Raw genomic sequence first — 27,280 nt, forward strand, 5'->3', positions numbered from 1 at the left:
GTTGTAACTATAATTCACTTGAAAAGGCAAGGCACACTGGGAAATTATTGGAGGTGTGGCTTAGTATTTTTTCCTAGCGTTATAAATACTATATGAGATGTTATTGGATAACACTAAAAGTGTTAATTCCCTACCACTTGCAAAGTGTACTAAGCATAGTGTTAATTTAACACTCAAAATTGTGAACTTGTAAAGACACTGGCCCAGTGTTAAATTTAACACTGTCAGTGTTGATTTAACACTTTTTGTTGTTGTTGTTGGATTATGTGTGTATTGTTATTGTATTGCTAGATATTACTGCACTGTTGGAGCTAGAAACATAAGCATTTTGCTGCACCTGTGATAACATTTGCAAATCTGTGTACGCAACCAATAAACTTTGATTTTGTGTATCTTATCACAGCACTGGCAAATTTATGGTTGACCAACTCCCTGACCAAAATGGCTGACCTTTATAAGCTACAGACCCCCTGGTTCGATTCCAGGCTGTATCACAACCGGCCGTGATTGGGAGTCCCATAGGGCAGCACACAATTGGCCCAGCGTCGTCCGGGTTTGGCCGGTGTAGGCCGTCATTGTAAGAATTTGTTCTTAACTGACTTGCCTAGTTAAATAAAGGTCAAATAAAAAAAGAATAAAAAATGTCCATTCTAGTATTCTAATTCCTAATTCTGTCTTCCTCCATCAACTTTTTAATGTCTCTCCTCTTGTCACTAGTTACCACAGCCACAAAGTCAAAATTGGCTATATCATAAACATAAAAAAATTGTTTGCTTGAACGTTAGGGTTAGGCATAAGGTTAGCAGTGTGGTTAGGTTTAAGGTTTTATTTATTAATTAAGGATCTATCCGGGATCCTTGGGACGTCCGTCCCTACACTAAACCCTAACCCTAACCTTAACCCCTACCCTTACCCTAACCTTCACCCTAACCTTAACCGTTTTAAATTTCAACTTCAATTGGGTAATGTCAGAGTTTGGGAGTCCTAAGGGTCCCATTTAGATTTTTTTTAATAAAAGCCATAATTAGGACTTTGTGGCGTTGGTTCTGGGGCTCTGTTCACAAACACAAACAGACCCCACAGAACCCCAGGACAGCAACACAATTACACCCAACCAAATTATGAGAAAACTAAAACTATTTGACACACTGGAAAGAATCAACCAAAAAACAGAGCAAACTGGAATGCTATCTGTCCCTAAACAGAGAATACACATACCAGAATACCTGACCACTGTGACGGACCCAAAATTAAGAAAATCCTTGACTATGTACAGACTCAGTAAGCATAGCCTTGCTATTGAGAGAGGCTGCCATAGGCAGACCTGGCTCTCAAGAGAAGAAAGGCTATGTGCCCACTGCCCACAAAATGAGGTGGAAACTGAGCTGCACTTCCTTACCTCCTGCCAAAGGTATGACAATATTAGAGACACATATTTCTCACAGATCACACAGACTCACAAAGAATTTGAAAACAAATCAAAAATTGATAAACTCCCATATCTGTTAGGCGAAATATCGCAATATGCAATCACATTTGTCAGTGACCCGTTGCCATGAAAACAGGGCAACCAGTGGAGCACAAACAACATTGTAAATACAACCAATATGTATCTGTTTACTTATCTTCCCCTACTATTCCTACTACAACTATTTGCACATTGTTAAAAACACTATAGCTGATAATATAACAATTGAAATGTCTTTACTTTTTTGAAACCTTTTTGAGTGCAATGTTTACTGTTAATTTATAATTGTTATTTTGTTTATGTTGTTTTTTGTTTCTTGTTTATTTCACTTGCTTTTGCAATGTAAATATATTTCCCATACCAATAAAGCCCCTTTGAATTTAACTATATAGTTATGAACGGTCACGGCTAGAAGGGATCCAGCTTTTGTCAAATTAACATTAAAATTATATATTTTTTGCATTTTAGATAACCCTAACCCTTTTTTTAACCTTAACCTAATTATCCTAACATGCTACGTTAATCCTAACCTGCTGCGTAAATTCTCTTCACCTACTACGAAAAGTCAAATCTGACATTAATTTGACAAAAACTGGATCTAATTTAGCCATGACCGTGACTACCCTCTTCTCCATGATGTCGCCATGGTTACCGCCCAGCGTCTACTAGGAGCGTCGCGTTCGGTTGGTGATTGGCGAGAGATGTGTGGTGTATCATGGGAAAATAAAGTTGTTTGCAATCACAACCAAGTAAACAGAAGGAAAGAGGTGCGTGAAGACCTAGGTAAAAATATTAATATAAGCTAAATGTTTATTGAATTGCTAATAATAAGCAAAGCAGAAAATTGCATGAGAATCTAACGTTAGCTAGCTAACAAACAAGCTAGTAACTAGCTAATTTGCTGTCTAACAGCTACTTCATACAGTGCTACGTAACGCGTTAGCTAGCTAGTGCCAAGGGAGGCTATTGCCAGAGGATTAGCTAGCTGTCTTGGCCTTTTAACGTAATTGATCTGAGCTGCAATAACAGTCTGCTAGGCTTGCTAGGGCTGCTCGGCCTTGCAAATAGCTAGGATAACTTCGAACCAGTATCTAACGCCCAGAAAGCTCCGATTCAAACTCCCATTCACCACCTGTGCAAGCGTTATAATGTCAAAATACGTTCGTTGATCACGAAATATCGAGTTTCGCTTTGCAACTATCGTCATTTAGTCCCGTTACGGCCGGTATGTACTTCCCAAAAAGGTCTAAATACAAAATGTACAAGCAACTGAAAAAATGCTTATTCGGCACCTCCAACGTAAATCACTCTTTACTGCCACGCACAGGTCAGAAGTCTACAACAGCTCAATACAGTACATTGGAGGTGCCGAAGAGGCATTTTTTTTCGGTTACTTGTACATTTTTATTTATACCTTTTTTGGAAGTACATACTGGGCGATACGGGAGTAAATGAAGATAGTTGCTTAGCGAAACTTCATAAATGGAGATCAACGAACGTATTCTGACGCTTGCAGAACTGGTGAATAGGAGTTAGAATCGGAGCTTCATGGGCGTTCGAGAGGTATCTAACGCACAGATACTGGTTCACGATAACTTTAGTAAAGTGTGGTCAAGCTGGTGGGTCTTCGCAGCTCTGCGTTGGTTGTCTGGAGTCAGACCTTCAGTAGCCGTGCATGTTTATCATAATGCTTGTTCATCATAATGCTTGCTCATCATAATGCTCGCTAGATAGCTAGATAGGTACTGCTGTTCAACGCTGACTCAATTCCTTCTTTGTGACTGCACAATACGTCAGTGTTAGTATCCACAAAATAAAAAATGGCTTGTGCTCGTTTTTAAACTTAATTCACATGTTTGTATGATAACAGGGGGAAAGATGTCAAGCTTTCCTGCCTCCGCCTCCAAGAGTTTCAGCTCGACTCCTCTGAAGACGTACCAGGACAGCGGCAGGGAACTGCACCGATCCAAGAGTGTGGACTATGACTCAACAGGCGACTCCACCTACTCTCTGCTCTCCCCCATCTACCATGACAGCTACGAGAGTGATGAGGACCTGGCTGCAGCTCACCACGTACATCAGATAGACACCTCAGCCACACAGAGTGATGACGCCAGACCCCTCTCACCCATCAGGTATGGTTGGTGTACAAGAGCAGTGTTACCCAACTGGATTCAGCAGACAGTGGAGCAACATTTGTGTTAGCGCCACTTGCTGTTTAGTTAGGGTCCCCTCATCAACAAGCAATTAAAAAGGGTTGATGAAGCTCAAATTTGATTAGACTGTTTCAATGGAAGTGCCACAGACTAAATTAAATATATGAATGAAGGATACACAAAATTAGCTCTAGTAGGCCTAACTGTAGGGGTCGTGCTCAATGTTGTGCTCAGAGTTGAGCATGTGTGTTTCAGAGATGATCCACCACAGAAGCCCCCAGAGAGGACAGCAGTAACTGAGGCGGAGGATCCAGAGGCATCTCTTTCTGCCTGGGAGAGGTGGCTGGTCTGCAAAGCCAAAGAGGAGAGACTCAGAATAGAAAAGAAAGCAGAGGAGGTGCGCTGCCATTTCTCTTTTTTGTTTCTTCTTCGGTTTGGCAACTCCTGTTTGTATGAGTCAGAATGTGATCATTTAGTTGTTGTTTTTCTAACATTGATATTTTCCCTTCTGTAAATTAGGGTTGCAAATGTCTCTACATGAAGCAATTGAGGATGACTGTGGGACTGACAAGTGTTATTTGATAGGAGCGCCTACTGAGGGAGAGGAATGAGGAACAGGAGAGAGAGCAGCAGAAGAAGAAGATGGTAGTGGAGGAGAAGATCCATTTGTGGCTGCAGATGAAGAAAGAACAGGTTAAGAACCCCCTTCTTTTGACTCTGTTATTAACAAAGTCCCAGAGAGGAACCGTGCAGTTTGAATGATTTCTCATGCGTACGGTATCTCTGCACCTAAAGGGGTAAGTAAGGTTTGTGTGATTGTTTGTCATCTCCAGGAGAAGCAGGAGAAATTGCTGAAGGAGAGCAAGGAGCAGGAGGAGATGCAGAGGCAGCAGCAGAAGCAGAGGGAGATTGAACAGAAAGCAGAGGAGAAATACAGAGAGTGGCTACGGAGGAAGAATCTGGAGAAAATGGAGAGAGAGAGGAGAGCGAAGGTAGGTTCTTTAACAGTAGGCTTGTGGAATTATTCCGAGATTTATTCAGGACAGTAAACAAATTAAAATCTCTGAAATGTTTTGTTGCTTTTCTCTCTACATTAGAGTGCAGTTGGAAGAGATCGACATACTAGCCATTTGCTAAATATTCCTGTGCACTCTCTCTTCTCTTATTGCTAACTAATCAGCAACAACACACAACTAAACCATGTAATTGAATTATACAGCAGTTTGTTACTCTGAATACAAGTTCATGTGAGCAAGTTCATGTGGCAAATTCCTGTAAATGTCAATTTGAACATGAGTTTCAATGTTTCTGACAATGACGGCTTTGGTTTAGCTGGAAACTAGTTGTGAGGTGTTCAGGTGCTGAGATTGGGGCAATTGTGTTGTAACAGGAGGAGGCAGCCAGCAGAGAGGCTCAGGAGAGGGAGCGCAGACAGAGAGCAGAGGAGAACTTTAAGGAATGGCTTCGTGCCCAGGACAAGAGCCGACCCAGTCCCAATGCAACCGGCTGCCCACAAGGTAACATAACGGTCTTCACCTTGTTGTTTAATCTCATATTCACCTTCTGGAAAATGGCAATAAAAAAATTAAACAATACTATTTTTTATTGTCACACACATGTAGTTGTACAGTCGTGCATGTATATTTAAAGCAAGTTTTGATATTATAAAGTAATTGTATTTTGTTTCTTTTCCCAGGTGGCTATGACAATGTAACGTACCCATCTCCCAGCTTCTACAACCCAATCCCATGGAAGCCCATCCACGTTCCGCCACCAGAGAAACCACCAGTGAAGAAGACTTCCCGCAGGAAACAGCCGAGTCAGCCCAAGTACCAGAACAGCCCCAGCATCCCATTCAGACTCCGAGACACTGTAAGCTCAGCAGCTCGCCTGCAGAGGAGATGACCGCTCCAGTAGAGGTTCACCTTGGACACAGATCTAGGTTCAGATCTACAGTACTATCCTCAGATCTAACCTCGGGGGAAACCACAAAACTGACCTTAGATCAGTGTTTAGGAGCTTCAAGGTACTGTGAGAGGACACAGGGGAGGTGATTATTCTACTGTACATACCAGGGATCATCAACTAGATTCAGCCGCAGGCCGTTTTTCTTTTTTTCTTGAGTGGATGGTCAGGGGGCCGGAATATAATGACAAATAATTTGGAGACTGCAAACTGACCGCAAGAAGCCCAAACAGATATAACATTTGACTAAAAACATAATAATTTACATTTACATTTACATTTTAGTCATTTAGCAGACGCTCATATCCAGAGGGACTTACAGTTAGTGAGTGCATACATTTTTTTCATACTGGCCCCCCATGGGAAACGAACCCACAACCCTGGCGTTGCAAGCGCCATGCTCTACCAACTTGCTTCCAGTTGTATTCGATCACATACAGTATATCTCTCTTTTATGCGTGGGAATACTTTGAAACAGATTTCCAAAATTAAAATCAGTTGGAGCTGATTTGCTGATGTTTTTAGTCTTTTATGTACAACAATAATAAAATAATCTGCGGGCTGCCAGTTGGGGAACCCTGGTATACAGTGCATTCAGAAAGTATTCAGACCCCTTGACTTTTTCCACATTTTGTTAAGTTAGTCTTATTCTAAAATTGATTAAATCGTTTTTTTCCCTCATCAATCTACACACAATACCCCATAATGACAAAGCAAAAATAGGTTTTTATAATTTTTTAGCAAATTTATATGAAAGAAAATACTGAAATATTACATTTACATAATAAGTATTCAGACCCTTTACTCAGTACTTTGTTGAAGCACCTTCGGCAGCGATTACAGCCTCAAGTCTTCTTGGGTATGATGCTACAAGCTTGGCACACCTGTACAGTGGCTTGCGAAAGTATTCACCCCCGTTGGCATGTTTCCTATTTTGTTGCCTTACAACCTGGAATTAAAATGGATTTTGGGGGGGTTTGTATCATTTGATTTACACAACATGCCTACCACTTTGAAGATGCAAATTATTTTTTTACAATAAATAAAACAAAAAAACAGAACTTGAGCGTGCATAACTATTCACCCCCCCAAAGTCAATACTTTGTAGAGCCACCTTTTGTAGCAATTACAGCTGCAAGTCTCTTGGGGTATGTCTCTATAAGCTTGGCACATCTAGCCACTGGGATTTTTGCCCATTCTTCAAGGCAAAACTGCTCCAGCTCCTTCAAGTTGGATGGGTTCCACTGGAGTACAGCAATCTTTAAGTCATACCACATATTCTCAATTGGATTGAAGTCTGGGCTTTGACTAGGCCATTCCAAGACATTTAAATGTTTCCCCTTAAACCACTTGAGTGTTGCTTTAGCAGTATGCTAAGGGTCATTGTCCTGCTGGAAGGTGAACCGCCGTCCCAGTCTCAAATCTCTGCAAGACTGAAACAGGTATCCCTCAAGAATTTCCATGTATTTAGCGCCATCCATCATTCCTTCAATTCTGACCAGTTTCCCAGTCCCTGCTGAGGAAAAACATCCCCACAGCATGATGCTGCCACCACCATGCTTCACTGTGGGGATGGTGTTCTAGCAGTGATGAGAGGTGTTGGGTTTGCGCCAGACATAGCGTTTTCCTTGATGGCCAAAATGCTAAATTTTAGTCTCATCTGACCAGAGTACCTTCTTCCATATGTTTGGGGAGTCTCCCATATGCTTTTTGGTGAACACCAAACGTGTTTGCTTATTTTTGTCTTTAAGCAATGGCTTTTTTCTGGCCACTCTTCAGTAAAGCCCAGCTCTGTGGAGTGTACGGCTTAAAGTGGTCCTATGGACAGATACTCCAATCTCCGCTGTGGAGCTTTGTAGCTCCTTCAGGGTTATCTTTGGTCTCTTTGTTGCCTCTCTGATTAATGCCCTCCTTGCCTGGTCCGTGAGTTTTGGTGGGCGGCCCTCTCTTGGCAGGTTTTTTGTGGTGCCATATTATTTTCATTTTTTAATAATGGATTTAATGGTGCTCCATGGGATGTTAAAAGTTTCAGATATTTTTTTATAACCCAAACCTGATCTGTACTTCTCCATAACTTTGTCCCTGACCTGTTTGGAGAGCTCCTTGGTCTTCATGGTGCTGCTTGCTTGGTGGTGCCCCTTGCTTAGTGGTGTTGCAAACTCTGGGGCCTTTCAGAACATGTGTGTATATATACTGAGATCATGTGACAGATTGCACACAGGTGGACTTTATTGAACTAATTTTGGTACTTCTGAAGGTAATTGGTTGTACCAGATCTTATTTAGGGGTTTCATAGCAAAGGGGGTGAATACATATGCACACACCCCTTTTACGTTATTTATTTTTTAGAATTTTTTTAAACAAGTAATTTTTTTCATTTCACTTTTGGACTATTTTGTGTATGTCCATTACATGAAATCCAAATAATAATCCATTTAAATTACAGGTTGTAATGCAACAAAATAGGAAAAAAGCCAAGGGGGATTAATACTTTTGCAAGGCACTGTATTTGGGGAGTTTCTCCCATTCTTCTCTGCAGATCCTCTCAAGCTCTATCAGGTTGGATGGGGAGCGTCGCTGCACAGCTATTTTCAGGTCTCTCCAGAGATGTTCGATTGGGTTCAAGTCCGGGCTCTGGCTGGGCCACTCAAGGACATTCAGAGACTTGTCCCGAAGCCACTCCTACGTTGTCTTGGCTGTGTGCTTAGGGTCATTGTCCTGTTGGAAGGTAAACCGTCGACCCAGTCTGAGTTCCTGAGCGCTCTGGAGCAGGTTTTCATTCAGGATCTCTCTGTACTTTGCTCTGTTAATCTTTCCCTCGATCCTGACTAGATGCTGCCACCACCATGCTTCACCGTATGGATTGTGGCAGATTTCCTCCAGATGTGAGGGTTATGGGTTATTGTGTGTAGATTGATGAGGATTTTTATTTAATCCGTTTTACAATAAGGCTGTAACGTAACAAAATGTTGAAAAAGTGAAGAGGTCTGAATACTTTCCGAATGCACTGTAGGTATGGGATTTCCGAGACTAGCTGAGCGTCGTTCCGTAGCACATGCACAGAAAGTACGGGGTTTAGCTATTGGGAAGAGGTATCCAGAGAGTGGTCACGCAGCCACTCTGCCAAAACAGACTAAAACATGCTCCCTTGCCACATTGAAAAGGGTTAGATTAGCAGCCACAGGTGATCATTCTGAGAAGACGATTATCTCTGGTTTAATGAAATGAAACTTCAGCACACTGATGATCTTAATGCTACACAGATTAAGGATTTTATACCAATTTGGTCCTAATGTACCTTCAACAGGATTTTTTGTTGTTGATTTCTTACATTGTGACATCATGAGAATGGCAGCAAGTGTTCAGATAATCTTGAGATACCCTTTTTTCATCCTATTTATTGAATATCAGTTATTGGTGGAATTATCGACCAATATAGCGTTAAAATGCCAATATCCGATATGTAAATAAGGTATTTCATTATGTTTTTTGCAAAAATGTCTAAAAACCTGTTTTCGCTTTGTAATAGTGGGGTATTGTGTGTAGATTGATGAGGAACATTTTTATTTAATCCAATTTAGAACAAGGTTGTAACGTAACAAAATGTGGAAAAGGGGAAGGGGTCTGAATACTTTCTGAATGCACTGTGTACTGTGTAGACTCAGCTGCACTAGTCCATTGACTGTATGTTTTTATGTATTTCCTATCTAAAAGACATGTTGTGGTGGCGTCTGTTTTTTTTTATTGATGCCAGATTTGTATAGGTTCTTAATTCTGAAAGAATATGTGAAGAAAAATATATAGAAAAATCTGTTACTTTCACTGACAACAATTTTCTAATGACTTGTACATTTTTGCATAGTTCAGGATGTCAATAAAAACTGTTTATTGTACTGTTTAGTTGTGGTTATTTATATTATGGCTATGGGCTGGATATTTTTATTCATTTTAGATTTATCAACCTAAATGGATAGCAGACAAAGACATTATGCCCAACTATTTCTCAGATACAGTAAAAAATGCTAACATAACATGATGACATCAGTAGAGAGCTGTAGATTATAAGTCAATAACAGGAGATATGGTGTCAGTGGGTGAAAGATAAACATTCCTCAGGCTACAGTGCTTAATGTGGAACCGTCATGTGACCACACACCCACACACTCAGAGGAAGAACATGGTGGCTGGGGCCAGAGATAGGCCAGCCCTGGTGCACAGCGCCACTCACACTCACACACATTGTTCTGTGTCCAGCTGTGCCTTGTGCCTCTGTGGGCTGAGATGACGACAAACCAGTGTGTGGGTGGAGTGAGAGAAATGAAAAAAGAGAGGGAGAAGAGGGGGTCTCTGACTTCCAGAACAGTAGACTCTTCACTTCACTTTATCTCCTTGATAGGTCAATGTATGGCGCCTGAGGTAAAAATGGATTCATTACACAGTAAATTAAATTAACCCTCATTAACAAGATGTTTACTGAGAAATGCTTAAGCGTTGTCTTGTGTTTTTGCCTGCTCTATATTTAGCTGTGATTTTGAATGCACTGGAATGTGTTAGTTGACGGCAGTCAGGAGGTGGCAAATAGTGAGAGAGGGGCAGCCGTCTGTGTGTCTTCATGTGCTTGTTTCTGAGGATTTATATGTAGCTCTCTGGGGTCCAAAGGCCACCTGTCAAGACAAAAGTCTTGTGTTTACATTTCGCCACGAGCAGCTTAACTATAGGAGTGGCTCCCTCTATTGACTTAAGGAAGTGTACCTAGTGAGCCTTGCAAGCACCTAGAGACAAGTCTTAAATGTGACCGCTGCGACTGATCCCTCCTCCTGTCCTCACAGACCCTGGATCTTGCCTAGAAAACTACAATTCCCAAGATGCAGTGGTGCAGGTGGGCAGGCAACTGGAAATCACACCTGCCAGGAAAGGTAAGGGGTGTGCCTTAGCTGTCTGTGAACGAATGAGAGTGGGGAGAACAACAGAGTAGAGAGAGGAATATGGTATAAAGGGCATAAGTACACTAACTGTGCAGGGAAACAGTTGGAGGTTTGTGGACAAAGAATGGGAGTGATTTGATATATACAACCTATCAAAAAGGGTAAATAGGACTTGAAACGTGGCCTTCCAGAAGACCTTTAATTGTGATATTGTTCCTACTGTGATGTAATCTGTTGGAGGACGTTTTTGTGTGTGTAATGAGCTCACTTTGGGAGATGGACACCTGAGAAAATACCTGAAGAGGGGCTGAGTAGAGAACACCTGTAGAGGTAGAGGATATAGCCTATTAAAGCCTTATCTTCAATACATCTTCTGACAAGGAAAAATAATGAAGAAGAAACAGGCTCTGGTTATAAACAGGGGACTAACCAGCTGTGATACTCTCATTTTGGGCAGCAATTTCTTTTCTGCATAGCAACCCGTTTTTTAAAATTAAGTTCCTGACCTTTCCCAAGACAATCTGCATAGAAGGGACACGGTTTTAGTAGGAAATGGTCATGTACTTCTTTAGCTCCTCATGAGGAAGAGTTCTCTCCGTGTTTCTGACTAGGATGTGACCATCTCTGTCAACAGTTTCAACTGTTATTGACGCAGCTAACAACTTACACAGTAGAGAACCAGTTATATCGCTGCTGCAGGGCGTCTCAGCCTGGCCCTAGTATAGTGTTGTCGCTCAGACTCTCCCTGTGTTGACCCCTCACCATGCAGTCCTCTGGGCCGGAGCAGGACGACTCCTTCGACTTCCTCTTTAAGATCATCCTGGTGGGAGACTCAGACGTGGGGAAGACCTGCGTAGTCCAGAGCTTTAAGTCTGGTATCTTCATGGAGAAACAACAGAACACTATCGGCGTGGACTTCACCGTCCGAACCATGGACATTGATGGCAGGAAGGTCAAGGTAAGGAAATATGTGTACATTTCAGGGATGATTGTTTATCAAATGTTTCTATGATAACCAGTGTTAAGTACAGGACATTTTGTCTTTGTTCTTTCCGGTATTTAATTATTGTCAATAGGCCTAGCTAGCTCAATTGTGTCTTTACATAGTGTAAATCCTTCTGCCTCTGCTGTCTTCAAAAGCAAAGAATATTCAGCACTTTTTTGTTTGTTTTAAGGAACAGGAGTGTTCTTACTCTAACTTTGGATTGCCCCGCTGTGAATGTGTGTGTTTTCTGGGTGTGTATCAAGTGACTGTATAATTGTATGGACAGTATAAGTGTGTTTTCCTAGGTACATGTTTGTCTGTGGAGGGGTTGGATGTTCTTGGACCACCCTTAAAAACGTCTCATCCATAAATGTAATAAATGAAAACCTCCCTGTACCGGTTTCTCCTCCACAGGGATGCATAGACGTCCAACCCACAGTCCCTTCCCCTTTAGCGACTGGATAGTTGTAAACATATGGTGATGTCTCCAGCTAGCCTTTCAATGTGCTTAGGGGAACGTTCTCCATGTTTACACTTATCTTGTTCTACCAAAGGGTTGGTGAAAAGGCTACAGGTGGTTTTTCAACTGACCCTTTGTTATCCTGGCCTGAGAGTGTGTGTGAAAGAAATTGGTGTAGTGTGTGTACTCCAGCTAAAGTGTGTGTCGTTTCTTGTCTCCTCAGATGCAGGTGTGGGACACGGCTGGACAGGAGCGTTTCCGCACAATCACCCAGAGTTATTACCGCAGCGCCCACGGCGCCATAGTGGCCTACGACATCACACGGCGCCCAACCTTTGAATCTGTGACACACTGGATCCAGGAAGTGGAGCAGTATGGGGCTGCTAGCGTTGTTCTCATCCTCATTGGTGGGTGGGAGAGACACAGGCAACACGTGGCTTTAGTCAAACACTGTTATAAAGCCTACTGAACAGTTGTAATAATGACATAACAGATGTGGTGCTCATTGTCACTGGTGGGTGAGAGAAAATTGTCTGACACTTATCTTGAACTTGGAAATAGATTCTTCCAAACAATTAACATTCATCTATTTATCAAAATAAACTCAAATAGAAATAACAATTTCCTTCTCTAACTTTCTCTGCTCTTCTCTCCTAGGGAACAAATCGGACCTGCAGTCGGAGAGACAGGTGCTGTTTGAGGATGCCTGTACTCTGGCTGAGGGGAAGGGTGCGCTGGCCGCCATGGAAACCTCGGCCAAGGAGGCCCAGAATGTGGAGGCAGCCTTTATGCTGATGGCCCGGGAGCTGATGGTTAGGAACGGCCTGACCATCACAGACGAACACTCACAGGCCTCCCAACACTTCCCAAACTCCCATCCAATCCATGGCTCCGATTCCACGGACAGGAAATCATGTTGTTGAGAGAATTGATGGGCAAGGTGGGCGAGAGGTTGTTGTGCTGATGGAGCTGATAATTATATAATTAATCTATAGATAAACTATAATTGTCTGGAATCAACGTTGCCTACACACTATCCCTTGACACTTCCCCTTGTAGATGCTAAGCCACAAAGCCTGCTAGTTTTAGACTGCTACATCTAAAGGTGCTGTCAAGAAGTGTCTTGGGGTAGAGGCTAGGGGTTGGGGATGTGTGTGCATACTATATTGTGCGGTGGTGGGGATGGAATAGATACAAGTACTGTAGTGATGATTGATTGCCACTGAAAAGTGTTCAAATGTTTTACTTTCACAAGTCCCACTCCAGCTGTTTTCCCATTGAAAAACAATATTTCAACTATAAATACAGTACACACCTTTTTTTACACAATTGTGAAATTCAAGGGTTTGCCAATTCAAGGAGTTGGTCTGATGGTGCACTCTGATGTCATCGGCCTTCCCCCTTGCTTGAGGGAACAATAGAGGAGAAATTGAGGACAAAAGGGAAAGGCCTACACCCCCCCCTTTGTGCCTTGTCAGAGGACACCTAAACCACCTACTGAGATAATTGAGGTTCTAGGGAGGCTGGAGTGGGTCTTTAACTGTAGTTTTAAACTTGGCTGCCAGTAGTCACACGTACCTGTCCTCATCGTACTTAACATACTACTATTGTTTAAACATAACCAGTATTTAATAACCAAATGTGGTAAAAGTACCCTCTGGCCACCTGTGGTCTATTGCATGTGGCAAAATGACTGGTTTGATCTTTTACCTTTTTTGTTTATTATTGTCCTCCAGTTTGTCAAATACAGTGTTGCATTATGACAATTCCACAGTCTCACACTTCTTTCCCTTAAAACCATTGGCCAAATTGTACAAATGTTGACATCCCTGCATAAAACATTCAAGAACAATTTCCATAAAAATATAAATAATAATTCAGAAAACATCATAAAATGCTTACATCCCCCAATAGCATGTCTTCACATACAGTGAGGGAAAAAAGTATTTGATCCCCTGCTGATTTTGTACGTTTGCCCACTGACAAAGACATGAGCAGTCTATAATTTTAATGGTAGGTTTATTTGAACAGTGAGAGACAGAATAACAACAACAAAAATCCAGAAAAATGCATGTCAAAAATGTTATAAATTGATTTGCATTTTAATGAGGGAAATAAGTATTTGACCCCTCTGCAAAACATGACTTAGTACTTGGTGGCAAAACCGTTGTTGGCAAACACAGAGGTCAGACGTTTCTTGTAGTTGGCCACCAGGTTTGCACACATCTCAGGAGGGATTTTGTTCCACTCCTCTTTGCAGATCTTCTCCAAGTCATTAAGGTTTCGAGGCTGACGTTTGGCAACTCGAACCTTCAGCTCCCTCCACAGATTTTCTATGGGATTAAGGTCTGGAGACTGGCTAGGCCACTCCAGGACCTTAATGTGCTTCTTCTTGAGCCACTCCTTTGTTGCCTTGGCTGAGTGTTTTGGGTCATTGTCATGCTGGAATCCCCATCCACGACCCATTTTCAATGCCCTGGCTGAGGGAAGGAGGTTCTCACCCAAGATTTGACGGGTCCCGTCCATCGTCCCTTTGATGCGGTGAAGTTGTCCTGTCCCCTTAGCAGAAAAACACCCCCAAAGCATAATGTTTCCACCTCCATGTTTGACGGTGGGGATGGTGTTCTTGGGGTCATAGGCAGCATTCCTCCTCCTCCAAACACAGCGAGTTGAGTTGATGGCAAAGAGCTCCATTTTGGTCTCATCTGACCACAACACTTTCACCCAGTTCTCCTCTGAATCATTCAGATGTTCATTGGCAAACTTCAGACGGGCCTGTATATGTGCTTTCTTGAGCAGGGGGACCTTGCGGGCGCTGCAAGATTTCAGTCCTTCACGGCGTAGTGTGTTACCAATTGTTTTCTTGGTGACTATGGTCCAAGCTGCCTTGAGATCATTGACAAGATCCTCCCGTGTAGTTCTGGGCTGATTCCTCACCATTCTCATGATCATTGCAACTCCACGAGGTGAGATCTTGCATGGAGTCCCAGGCCGAGGGAGATTGACAGTTATTTTGTGTTTCTTCCATTTGCGAATAATCGCACCAACTGTTGTCACCTTCTCACCAAGCTGCTTGGCGATGGTCTTGTAGCCCATTCCAGCCTTGTGTAGGTCTACAATCTTGTCCCTGACATCCTTGGAGAGCTCTTTGGTCTTGGCCATGGTGGAGAGTTTGGAATCTCATTGATTGATTGCTTCTGTGGACAGGTGTCTTTTATACAGGTAACAAGCTGAGATTAGGAGCACTCCCTTTAAGAGTGTGCTCCTAATCTCAGCTCGTTACCTGTATAAAAGACACCTGGGAGCCAGAAATCTTTCTGATTGAGAGGGGGTCAAATACTTATTTCCCTAAAATGCAAATCAATTTATAACATTTTTGACATGCGTTTTTCTGGATTTTGTTGTTGTTATTCTGTCTCTCACTGTTCAAATAAACGTACCATTAAAAATATAGACTGATCATGTCTTTGTCAGTGGGCAAACACAAAACCAGCAGGGGATCAAATACTTTTTTCCCCTCACTGTACTATTGGCTCTGGTAAGGCTCCAACCCTTAATTGAACACAACCGGATATGTAGGACTAGTTTAGTTAATGGTAAATTGAACAACTAGTCTTGCATCAATTGTGGAGACCATCAACGAACATTCCTTGACTTAAACTAGTCACTTGCATGAAGATGTTACTCTGAAACTGTAACAAGCCTGGAAAACACTGGCCTATCAAACCACCCCTAATGCTGTTTCAAGTAGACTAAGAAGAATTTTAGTCGCTAAGCATTTCACTATACTTGTGCATGTGCCCCTAATAAACCCCTGACACCCCTCCCATCTTGGCACAGGTCATTTTGTGGGTATCCTCCAGGGGTTGGCTCTGGGGCTCCCCTCCTCCGATCCCTTTAAGCTGCATCTGGACCCGGACGTGGCGGCAGGCCTGTAGGTAGAGGTTGTAGAGGTTGGCACCATAAATGTCACTGTGAGGGAGTGGGAAGGCAGCGACTTAAGGGGGCTTGAGTTAAATAGTCAAGCTGGAATGCACAGATGTGATAGCCTGGCTGACGCGACCCACGTGACTACACAGCGAAGAGCTGTGACCCACTTGGTCTGGGCAGGAGGCCATGTAAAATGCAATATTTGCTCAGAATTTGAGAAAACGTTTTGATTGCTTCTCATAGGCACACAATTTCCTCATAAATGTGCTACTCCCCCTAGAGAGGTAAACATGCCAAGCTGTGGGGAGAATAACTCAGTGATGGAACTTTCTGAAAAGGAGATAGAGAGATGACACTGCCACATAGTAACAGCCAATTAAGGAATTAAGATAGGAGCAACTTGAAGCATTTCAAGATGTATTGACGGTCTTGCCAATGGGTTTGGGGAAAAGCCTCATTTTACCAGCTAGCTAGTTCTAGTCTTTAAGCTAGGAAAATAGCCTCTAATTCTGACAGTCGTGTACCCGCTAAAGGCTGTGGTGGACGGACTACCAAATCCGCGAGGCAACAGCCCTGGATCTCAGATCGGTGGTTGTGGAGGAAGACAAGAACGCTATATGGGAGGGTGCATGCGACCTTGTCTTCGGAAGTCCGGAGAGCTGGTTGGAGAAGACCGGGAGAGATGTTTTGTCCTCAGTCCTGTACAGATCCAAAATCGTCAGAGTCATTGTGGATTAAGTCCATTTGGCCTACAAATGGTATGTACAATGAGCTAGAACTGTACTTCGATGGTATAGAATGGCACTGGTGGGCAATAGCGATGGATGAAATGTCTAAATGGAAATTATAGTGATGACACACCAGTGAATGATTGTTTGAAAGTTGTGTATTTGTACAATCGTAATGAGTAAGAAGTATTTGTTTGCATAACATGTTTGCATGATAGGCCTATAAGATATTGAGTAGGCTAAATAAAGTAATAGAACTGCATCATAAATGACTGGGTGACAGGCAGCATAAGGGCTGAACGAGGCACTACATACTGGATTAAACTATGGGAACTCCACACATTGCTTATGCAAGACTACTAGAATAGTAATCAAATATGCTTTAATGACTTTATATTGTTACCAATGTTACATTTAGTCTGAATGAGGATGGGAATTAAGAATCTATAGCAACAACATTATCATCTTTCTGTAAGGGTCAGGGCTCAAAATAAAGACCTACCTTTTGGGAGAGTTTCAACAAGCTTGGAGAACTGCATTCTTTGGTGAAAGAAGGTGATATTACTATATATGAGCACATGATGTTCAAAAGTGGAATCATGCAACAGTATTTGAGTGACAGAGAGAGGTAAACATGAGGATCCATGTTGAGAAGGCATCACTTACACTATAGATTATAGCCCATGTCGACTGTCTACTTTACTAGGGGCCCTCACCACTCATAGATAGTGTCTTCAAAGTGAAACACAATGTAAAACAAAGAGCTCTAGGTCTGTTAATGAGGTGTTCATTTTGTGTCATTTCCCAATGCCAACATATAATACTGTTGGGAAAGGATGTCTTCTTAATGCCAGCATGACCTAGTGACATAGAGAGAGAGAGAGAGAGAGAGAGAGAGAGAGAGAGAGAGAGAGAGAGTCTCAACACTATCTAGTCTGGTTTAGGAAGGGCATGTCTTTGGAATGGTGTAGGGAAGTACTGCTAGAAGTAGTGGCTGTTGGACACAGAGAAGAAGGTAGTAACTGTAAGAGGGTGTTGTGGATGACGACAGACCATGGAAGAATTCAGGGAAGCCAGCCATCTGCTACTGCCATATGAGGTGTGCCACTATGCTGGCTAGGCTACCTAGACCTTATATGTTGATAAGGTTTGTATCACAACTAAAGTGGCCAAATAACTTCTTAAAATTAAGCACATTAATCCGCTTTACAACCGGTGTAACTGGCATACATAGGCGGCGCGTGAGTTTCAAGTTTGGGGAAGATAAGTTTCACCATAGAAATTCACCTTTATAATATAGCATGACATGCGTAATCACATTTGTGGTCACTTTTGAGAATGGTGTTTTCCCGCTATTGATTGCATTTTGGAACGTTCATGCTTATAGCCTACTGTCGTGTGCACATTGCTGCGCTTATAATGTGAAGAAATAGCCTAATAGTTTATTGACATTTTACGCTAAACGTCTGATCTGTTGCATCAGCCTCATTGCTTTTAAAAGGTTTTTTGATGCGAGGGGTTGTATTAATTTGGGATCTATCGCATCCCACAACTGTCCCAGAGTATGTTTGGAATATTTATTTCTCGCACAGAATGACAAGTTTACCAGTAGAATATGTCAACTTTTAAACTATGGGTGTTCTGATAACTGTACTTCTGTACAAAGTATTAGATTGTCCTATGTTTCCATCTAGTGGTGAAATTGGGTACTTGTTATGTATGGTACGACGTGCTGTACGTCGTACTGTACGTTGTTATGGTTTACGACAGTGTGCTGCGTTACGGATGAATGGGTTGTCAGAATGCGTGGCACATGTCATTAAACGACAGAGTGATGTTCAATGTGAAACTGTGCAGATGTCCGTTCTTCTACAACTAGGCTAGATATAACATTGGCGACGAAGATGGCTGAATTCAGTTTACCACCGCCAGCACCATTCCTCACCGTGCCTGGCGAACCTCCAGTCCCGTGGAATAACTGGCTTGATAGTTTTAACACTTATCTAGAAGCTATGGACATTTCTACAATCTCCGACAAGCGGAGGACAGCACTGCTCCGTCACTGCCTTGGTACAGAGGGACAGAGGATTTTCAGAGCGCTTGGATCGGCTCCTACATTCACTGCTGCAGTCAGCCTCTTACGGAACCACTTCGCCGGGAAAGAGCGAGTGCTCCTCCGACGCTACCGGCTACGGAAGAGACACCAACGGCCGGGTGAGTCCATTCAAAGCTGCGTGGCTAATCTGAGGGATTTGGCTAGCTCTTGTAACTACGGGACACTTCAGGACGAGATCATCAGGGATCAGTTGATAGAGGGGACGTTATGTGAAAAGACAAGGGAGAAACTGCTTTTGGAATCGGATAATTTACAACTAGATGGAGCTATTAAGATAGCACTCCAGGTTGAAGCGGCGTTGGAATGCTCTTCTATGCTAACAGACAGCTCTGCAGCATACACTCGGCCCCCAGCCATTCTCACACAGCAGCTTCAGCCCGAGCAGGCGCACTACAACGATCACGCGCTGCGCACGCCCTCCCGCGTCGATAGCTGCATGGACACAGACACCGACATGCCCGTGCAGCAGGCACACATACAAACAAACAGAACTAGCTGTGGCAACTGTGGGGCTATCTCTCACAATTCAAGGGCTTCAAACTGCCCAGCCCGTGGGAAAATATGCAAGAACTGTTCAAAATACAATCACTTTGCGAAAGTGTGTCGTTCTGCCCCTGCTACTAGCTCCACCCAGAACAGGCCCTTCGTTTCATCTCACTCTCAACATGAACACACGGAAATCCGAACCGTCTCCACCAACCATGTGTCATTCAGGACATGCACTGTGCAGCTGGGTGAGGTGGGTTTGCCTTTGCTGCTGGATACTGGCGCTGCGGTGTCGTTGCTCAACGTTGCCACTTACTACAAGTTTTTCAGTCACCTACCACTCCAACAGCCCTCCACTGCCCTGTGTGGGTACGGTAGATCTAAGATAGACATTGTAGGCACCCTCCAGGTCCCAGTACACTACGGCACCAAACATCTGCCATCATTCACATTTCATGTTGCAAAGCGGGGTGCCAACCTCCTGGGCCTCGACCTCTTCACAGGCTTGGGATTCACACTGAGAGATGACAGTGGGTCAGCTATCTACCAGGTTACCTGCACATGGCAACAGAACTGGCCGACTCTGTTTGATGGACTGGGCTGCCTCACAGCCTTTACTCACAGGCCCCTAGTGAATCCGGAAGTGACCCCAGTCATGCAGCCCCTGCGGCGCATTCCCTTTGCACTGCGTGATGACGTCACAAAAGATCTCCAGTCACAGTTGGATGCAGGCATCATTGAGCCAGTCAACGCTGCCCCCTGGATTTCAAACTTGGTCATTGCAACCAAAAAGTCAGGTGGAATCCGGACCTGTGTGGATCTCCGTGCTGTGAACAAGGCCGTTGTCCCGGATAAGTACCCCTTGCCTACAGCTGAGGAGCTGACCGCACAATTCCATGGCTCCACGATCTTCACGAAGCTTGACCTTCGTCAGGGTTATCTTCAGGTACCCCTCCATGCAGCTAGCAGAGACCTCACGGCCTTTGTCACACATGCTGGCGTGTTCAGATATACACGCATGCCTTTTGGACTTAGCTCCGCCCCCAGCTGCTTCCAGAAGGTGATGAGCACCATCCTCGCTGGAATACCTGGGGTGGCGGTCTATCTGGATGACATCGTGGTCCACGGCCCTGACCTCCACATCCATGATTATCGACTCCACAGAGTATTCAGTGCTCTACTGCGGAACAACCTGACCCTGAACGGTGGAAAGTGCACCTTTGCAGCTCCAGCCGTCGAGTTTGTGGGCTTCCGCCTGTCGGCCAAAGGCATTGCCCCACTCATGTCGAACATTGAAGCCGTCCACCGGATCCCGGAACCGACCTCAGCCTCTCAGGTGGCCTCATTCTTGGGCATGACAGCTTACTACCTCCGGTTTCTGCCCCACTACTCTCAGACCACAGCGCCCCTTCGCCAGCTCCTCAAGAAGGATGAGCCATGGGCCTGGACGGCAGCCTGCTCAGACGCGGTCCGCTCACTGAAGAGTCAGCTCACCACAGCCCCAGTCTTGGCTCACTTTGACCCCGTCTGCCACACCATTGTCACATGTGACGCCTCAGCTGGAGCACTAGGAGCTGTCCTCTCACAGCTGCAGAATGGCATTGAGAGGCCCGTCGCCTTCGCCTCAAGGGCCCTGAGCCCCACAGAACAACGGTACTCTGTGGGCGAACGAGAAGCACTGGCCTGTGTCTGGGCGTGCGAAAGGTGGCATCTCTACCTATATGGCCGTCTGTTCACACTCCGAACCGACCACCAGTCCCTCACAACGCTACTGTCAGCATCAGGAACTGGCCACAAGCCACTTCGGCTGCACAGATGGGCCGACCGCCTCAGACAGTATGACTATCAGCTGAAGTTCACTCCGGGGAGGGATAACGTGGTGGCAGACCTCCTCTCACGCTCCTTTGACGCTCCTACTCCGACCGTCTTGCCAGACGACAACGAAACAGAGCTTGTACAAATGCTCTACGCTCCTCTTCAGTCAGTCGTCTCACTGGAGGAGCTGAAGCAAGCATCGGAACAGGATCCCACACTGTCTACCCTGCGCACCTACATACGCACTGGATGGCCAGCACATGTGCCGGAAGAGCTGGCGACTTTCGCCAGAGTGAAGCACGAACTTTCTTGCTGGGAAGAAGTCTGTGTCTCTCGAGGGTTTTGCACTGTGGTCCCGAGTGGCCTGCGTGCGCATGTTCTATCCATGGCGCACGAGGGTCACTTGGGCATAGTCAAGGTCAAACAGCGATGTCGAGACCTTGTGTGGTGGCCAGGCATCGACCACGACATTGAAGCCCTGGTCAGGGATTGTGCTGCATGCCTCCTCAGTGGGAAAACAGGACAGTCCGCCCCACCCCCCTGCAGCCTCTCGCATGGCCGTCCCACCCTGGGAGCACATCCAACTGGACATCTGTGGCGAGATCCATGGACACGCAGTCCCTCACCATCAGCGCTTCCTGGTGGTGGTGTATGACCTCCACTCTAAGTGGCCAGAAGTGGTTCCTGTCGGAACTGTCACAGCACAGGCCATCGTGGACATCCTAGACAGCCTGTTCACAAGGTGGGGCCTACCCCTCACCCTTACCACGGACAATGGGCCCCAGCTAACCTCTGCCGAGTTCTCCTCATATCTCAGCAACAAGGGAATCAAACACATCCGCACGGCCTACTACAACCCACAAGCTAACGGAGGGGTGGAACGCTTCAACCAAACGCTGAAGAACGGCATCAGAGCGCACCTGGTCCAGGGGTGCACGTTCCAAACTGCTTTGAATCAAACGCTAATGCACTACAGAGCAAGCAAACACACAACAACACAGGTCTCCCCGGCATCCCTCATGCTAGGTCGTGAGATGGAACTGCCACTGGACAGACTCAGAACACAGAGAGTAGCAGAACCGGCGACTAGGCGCACCCAAGAACAGCAGGCAGTGACCAGGCACCAAAGAGCAATGAAACAGCGTTTTGACAAGGCACACAGGGTGAAGAAGTCGATCATTCAAGTGTCAGACTGGGTCCGAGCCCGATGGCCTCAGCGGTGCAACAAAATGGCCTCATTCTGGTCGGACCCCTTTCAGGTCAGTCGACAACTGGGGCCCGCCACATTCATGATGAGCAATGGATCACGCTGGCACGCCAGCCGCCTCTGAAAAGTCCCTGCCCCTCAAGGAACACGAAGGCACACAAAACAGACATGCAGGCCAGAGACGCCACCGGATGGACCTCCTCCACCACTACCACCTGAGCCCCAGCCTCTGTGGGTTCCCCAAGGGCCGGAGCCACAGGCGGTGGCGGTGGAAGAAAGGCCTATGCGGGCACGAACTCGCCCTGCTTATCTGGGGGACTACTTAACCTCTTTTCATTCTTAGGCTCCGTTAGGTGTCTTAGTCAACCTCCAGGTTAATGGACTGAACTGGCTAGTTTGGAGAGTCCATCCGTTTAAGGGTTAATGTTTATTTCTTACAGGTATCACTCTAGGTTCTTGCCCTATGGACATTTTATATATGGTACCAGTCCCTGGTTTTGGAAAGGGGGGGGAAATGTTATGTATGGTACGACGTGCTGTACGTCGTACTGTACGTTGTTATGGTTTACGACAGTGTGCTGCGTTACGGATGAATGGGTTGTCAGAATGCGTGGCACATGTCATTAAACGACAGAGTGATGTTCAATGTGAAACTGTGCAGATGTCCGTTCTTCTACAACTAGGCTAGATATAACAGTACTGTCGCTAATAATTATTATATTCAGCCCAAGGATACAATGGCCACTTTGGCCGCAAAAGGCATGGATTTTTTAAGGGACATTTTGTCCACACAAGGGGGATGCTGCCAGGAAATTCGAGGCCTGGTGAAAATATTATCAAGTGCTTGTCAAATTGTGAATGAGAGACTGATGAAGTGTGAAGCCTGCACAAGAAACAAAGCAGAGCTCATGCCTTTCATGCTACTTTTTTCAAATCATAATTAGAGACGTATCATTCAGCCTTAGAATGTTTTAAAATTCAAAACATACAGCCCAACGTTTGTATCACAACTAAAGTTGCATGAATAACTCTAAATTAGGCATATAGGTGGATCTGTTTCTTTTTAAACCGCTCAACACAGACTAGTCTCATGTGCGTACTCCCTCGGAAATCGTTTGGAGAAAATATCCTTTCTATTTTATTCAGCTATGTTCAATTGTATTCTTCATAAAGTAATGCCACGGAATTCTAAGCAAATCTTGTCTGCTAAATGAGCTAGTGTAGCCCACAGCCATATGGCATCGCCAGATCAGGGCCTAACATAAGGACAACTCAGAGTATGCTATTCTGTTCTTCTGAAATAGACTACAATTTCTTCATATCATGTTTCTTTAGACCTGTATAAAATAAATAATGGATTTATTGTGTAGGCTATATTAAATTGATTTATTATACTTTTTTTAATGTAGATGTTCCAAAGGTCTGCATCAGTGGCTTGTAGGCTATGCGTGCAAGTCAGGAGATGCGAAACATTTTTATGTTAATTAATGGTCAATTACCGTGAGACCGGCAGATATTTGCTTGACAATCACTGGCTGACAGAATTACAGCCCTAGTCTCAAGTTGGAAAAACTCATAGCCCTCTGAGTGTTTTCCAATGTTATGGTTGAAAAACTGTACCATAGATATTAAAAAGATGCTTTCACTATTTACAGGCGTTCAGCTATCCAGAATCAGAACCAGAGTCATGCTACTCTGAGGCTGAACCAGGGTACCAAGTGGGACATCTTCTCTCTACATCTTCTCCGGGTCTAAACCTTCACATTTCACTAAGTCATTCCACATTTGCTTCATGCATTATATCATCCTGTAAAATAAAGTGCATTTTGTACATGCTCTCTGTTTTTTTTATATCTTTACGTTAGTAAATGTTGCATTAGATAGACATTTTAGGGTGACTTCATGAAAGATGATTCATATCTCTTTTGGTTTTGTTGGTCATACTTGCTGTAGTCTGATCTTTTTGGGCCAGACTATAATCTATTAATGTTCAGGTTACTACGTGCATTGCCAAAATGAGGGGGCAGGGAGGAAACTTTCTACAGCAGTAGTAGCTACTGTAGAATGCATGGTTGATTCACATTGTACTATGTAAACAGAGGACATCCAAGAAGGAAAATCCAAGAAGGAAAATTAATACCTTCAGTGGAGTAAGGAAATATTCAGCCTATAATTAGCTAACTAGTAAGCTATCTACTAAATGTATAACCAAAGACAGTACAGTATGAACATAGGCAGAAACTGCTTCTCCAACAGAAATTCCTGATCACACTTGTAGGCGATGTCATGGCGACTTTGGCTTGCTAAGCTCATGCGCAGAAACGTCATCCGGTCTAATGGTCGCCTCGCGCCTAACTGCGCATGTGCAGGCCGTCAAATCAAGGTTACTCCGTCGCTATAAAGTTGTTTTTAACTTAAATGAAAATGTGTCTGTTTGTCCATTTCACAAGGTTGGAGTAATAACATGTTCAACTACTTAAGACATTGGCTCGTATGTAGGTTGTGCCTTTAGATTTCAAGAAAATAAACAACTAAGGAACAATTTTTCACTTCACTCATTTACTTCTCAAACCCCAAACCCCGGCCTGGTCTGCTTGGTCTGTTTCGCAAGCGTTCCCAGAAGTCTCACGATGTTGCGCCTCTGGGTTTATAAACTCTGTGGTATAACTAAAACACACATTTGATTAGCTAGCTGATTTCAAGTTGATAGAAAGCAAGCTAAAGTTATAGCTGGCTGGCTTTGGGCTTAACATTGCTAGCTAGCTATGCTAGCGTACGTTAGTTGTTACTTGCTAGCCACAAGATTGTAACATTTTACAGATTGTATTTGTCTAATATGTCACTCATTTTAGTGTAAAAGGGTTGTTTTAACATTCAGAAAATAATAATAATAATATGCCATTTAGCAGACGCTTTTATCCAAAGCGACTTACAGTCATGCGTACATACATTTGTTTTTGTGTATGGGTGGTCCCGGGGATCGAACCCACTACCTTGGCGTTACAAGCGCCGTGCTCTACCAGCTGAGCTACAGAGGACCACATGTGTATGATGATTTATGCGCCCTTCATGTCTATAGCCATGAAGTGCTTTGAAAGGATGGTCATGGCTCACATCAACACCATTATCCCAGAAACCCTAGACCCACTCCAATTTGCATACCGCCCCAACAGATCCACAGATGATGCAATCTCTATTGCACTCCACACTGCCCTTTCCCACCTGAACAAGAGGAACACCTACGTGAGAATGCTATTCATTGACTACAGCTCAGCATTCAACACCATAGTGCCCTCAAAGCTCATCACTAAGCTAAGGATCCTGGGACTAAACACCTCCCTCTGCAACTGGATCCTGGACTTCCTGACGGGCCGCCCCCAGGTGGTAAGGGTAGGTAACAACACATCTGCCACACTGATCCTCAACACGGGGGCCCCTCAGGGGTGCGTGCTCAGTCCCCTCCTGTACTCCCTGTTCACCCATGACTGCATGGCCAGGCACGATTCCAACACCATCATTAAGTTTGCCGACGACACAACAGTGGTAGGCCTGATTACCGACAACGATGAGACAGCCTATAGGGAGGAGGTCAGAGACCTGGCCATGTGGTGCCAGGATAACAACCTCTCCCTCAATGTGACCAAGACAAAGGAGATGATTGTGGACTACAGGGAAAAAAAAGAGGACTGAGCATGTCCCCATTCTCATCGATGGGGCTGTAGTGGAACAGGTTGAGAGCTTCAAGTTCCTTGGTGTCCACATCACCAACAAACTATCATGGTCCAAACACACCAAGACAGTCGTGAAGAGGGCACGACAAAGCCTATTCCCCCTCAGGAGACTGAAAAGATTTGTCATGGGTCCTCAGATCCTCAAAAAATTATACAGCTGCACCATCGAGAGCATCCTGACTGGTTGCATCACCGCCTGGTATGGCAACTGCTCGGCCTCCGACCACAAGACACTACAGAGGGTAGTGCGTACGGCCCAGTACATCACTGTGGCCAAGCTTCCTGCCATCCAGGACCTCTATACCGGGCAGTGTCAGAGGAAGGCCCTCAAAATTGTCAAAGACTCCAGCCACCCTAGTCATAGACTGTTCTCTCTGCTACCGCACGGCAAGCAGTACCGGAGTGCCAAGTCTAGGTCCAAAATACTTCTCAACAGCTTCTACCCCCAAGCCATAAGACTCCTGAACAGCTAATCATGGCTACCCAAACAAAAGTTTCTCAATACTTTGTTATATACCCTTTGTTGGCAATGACACAGGTTAAACGTTTTCTGTAAGTCTTCACAAGGTTTTCACACACTGTTGCTGGTATTTTGGCCCATTCCTCCATGCAGATCTCCTCTAGAGCAGTGATGTTTTGGGGCTGTCGCTGGGCAACACGGACTTTCAACTCCCTCCAAAGATTTTCTATGGGGCTGAGATCTGGAGACTGGCTAGGCCACTCCAGGATCCTTGAAATGCTTCTTACGAAGCCACTCCTTTGTTGCCCGGGCGGTGTGTTTGGGATCATTGTCATGCTGAAAGACCCAGCCACGTTTCATCTTCAATGCCCTTGCTGATGGAAGGAGGTTTTCACTCAAAATCTCACGATACATGGCCCCATTCATTCTTTCCTTTACACGGATCAGTCGTCCTGGTCCCTTTGCAGAAAAACAGCCCCAAAGCATGATGTTTCCACCCCCATGCTTCACAGTAGGTATGGTGTTCTTTGGATGCAACTCAGCATTCTTTGTCCTCCAAACACGACGAGTTGAGTTTTTACCAAAAAGTTCTATTTTGGTTTCATCTGACCATATGACATTCTCCCAATCCTCTTCTGGATCATCCAAATGCACTCTAGCAAACTTCAGACGGGCCTGGACATGTACTGGCTTAAGCAGGGGGACACGTCTAGCACTGCAGGATTTGAGTCCCTGGCGGCGTAGTGTGTTACTGATGGTAGGCTTTGTTACTTTGGTCCCAGCTCTCTGCAGGTCATTCACTAGGTCCCCCCGTGTGGTTCTGGGATCTTTGCTCACCGTTCTTGTGA

General features: G+C 44.5%; 2 protein-coding genes across 5 annotated transcripts; both read left to right on the top strand.

Moving 5' to 3' along the window:
• The first annotated feature begins 2,170 nt into the window (after positions 1–2,170).
• Positions 2,171–5,873, top strand: LOC121531381 (coiled-coil domain-containing protein 34). Of its 3 annotated transcripts, none has more exons than XM_041836617.2 (7): positions 2,171–2,251; positions 3,339–3,603; positions 3,859–4,021; positions 4,210–4,317; positions 4,458–4,616; positions 5,015–5,141; positions 5,321–5,873. In XM_041836617.2, exons 2-7 carry the CDS (start codon positions 3,347–3,349, stop codon positions 5,527–5,529), a joined length of 1,023 nt encoding a protein of 340 aa, XP_041692551.1. In that variant the 5' UTR covers positions 2,171–2,251; positions 3,339–3,346; the 3' UTR covers positions 5,530–5,873. The 3 variants fall into 3 exon arrangements, with proteins under 3 accessions (XP_041692551.1, XP_041692553.1, XP_041692552.1); XM_041836619.2 differs by having other exon boundaries at positions 3,880–4,021; XM_041836618.2 differs by having other exon boundaries at positions 2,181–2,235.
• A 4,020-nt stretch (positions 5,874–9,893) lies between these two features.
• On the top strand, positions 9,894–13,727 carry LOC121532060 (ras-related protein Rab-19). Of its 2 annotated transcripts, XM_041837723.2 has the most exons (5): positions 9,894–10,005; positions 10,419–10,505; positions 11,284–11,472; positions 12,183–12,366; positions 12,617–13,727. In XM_041837723.2, exons 2-5 carry the CDS (start codon positions 10,455–10,457, stop codon positions 12,880–12,882), a joined length of 690 nt encoding a protein of 229 aa, XP_041693657.1. In that variant the 5' UTR covers positions 9,894–10,005; positions 10,419–10,454; the 3' UTR covers positions 12,883–13,727. The 2 variants fall into 2 exon arrangements, with proteins under 2 accessions (XP_041693657.1, XP_041693659.1); XM_041837725.2 differs by lacking the exon at positions 9,894–10,005 and having other exon boundaries at positions 10,217–10,505; positions 11,149–11,472.
• The last annotated feature ends 13,553 nt before the right edge of the window (positions 13,728–27,280 follow it).

Source organism: Coregonus clupeaformis, chromosome 19 (genome assembly GCF_020615455.1).
Source record: "Coregonus clupeaformis isolate EN_2021a chromosome 19, ASM2061545v1, whole genome shotgun sequence".
NCBI classification, from domain to species: Eukaryota; Metazoa; Chordata; class Actinopteri; order Salmoniformes; family Salmonidae; genus Coregonus; species Coregonus clupeaformis.

Excerpts from the sequence above, each read along its gene's own strand:
- LOC121531381 (XM_041836617.2), top strand. The coding sequence starts at position 3,347 with ATGTCAAGCTTTCCTGCCTCCGCCTCCAAGAGTTTCAGCTCGACTCCT. Across the intron at positions 3,604-3,858 it reads AGACCCCTCTCACCCATCAG|AGTTGAGCATGTGTGTTTCA; the intron begins GTATGGTTGGTG and ends TGTTGTGCTCAG. Across the intron at positions 4,022-4,209 it reads TAGAAAAGAAAGCAGAGGAG|GAGCGCCTACTGAGGGAGAG; the intron begins GTGCGCTGCCAT and ends GTTATTTGATAG.
- LOC121532060 (XM_041837723.2), top strand. The coding sequence starts at position 10,455 with ATGCAGTGGTGCAGGTGGGCAGGCAACTGGAAATCACACCTGCCAGGA. Across the intron at positions 11,473-12,182 it reads TTGATGGCAGGAAGGTCAAG|ATGCAGGTGTGGGACACGGC; the intron begins GTAAGGAAATAT and ends TTGTCTCCTCAG. Across the intron at positions 12,367-12,616 it reads CGTTGTTCTCATCCTCATTG|GGAACAAATCGGACCTGCAG; the intron begins GTGGGTGGGAGA and ends CTTCTCTCCTAG.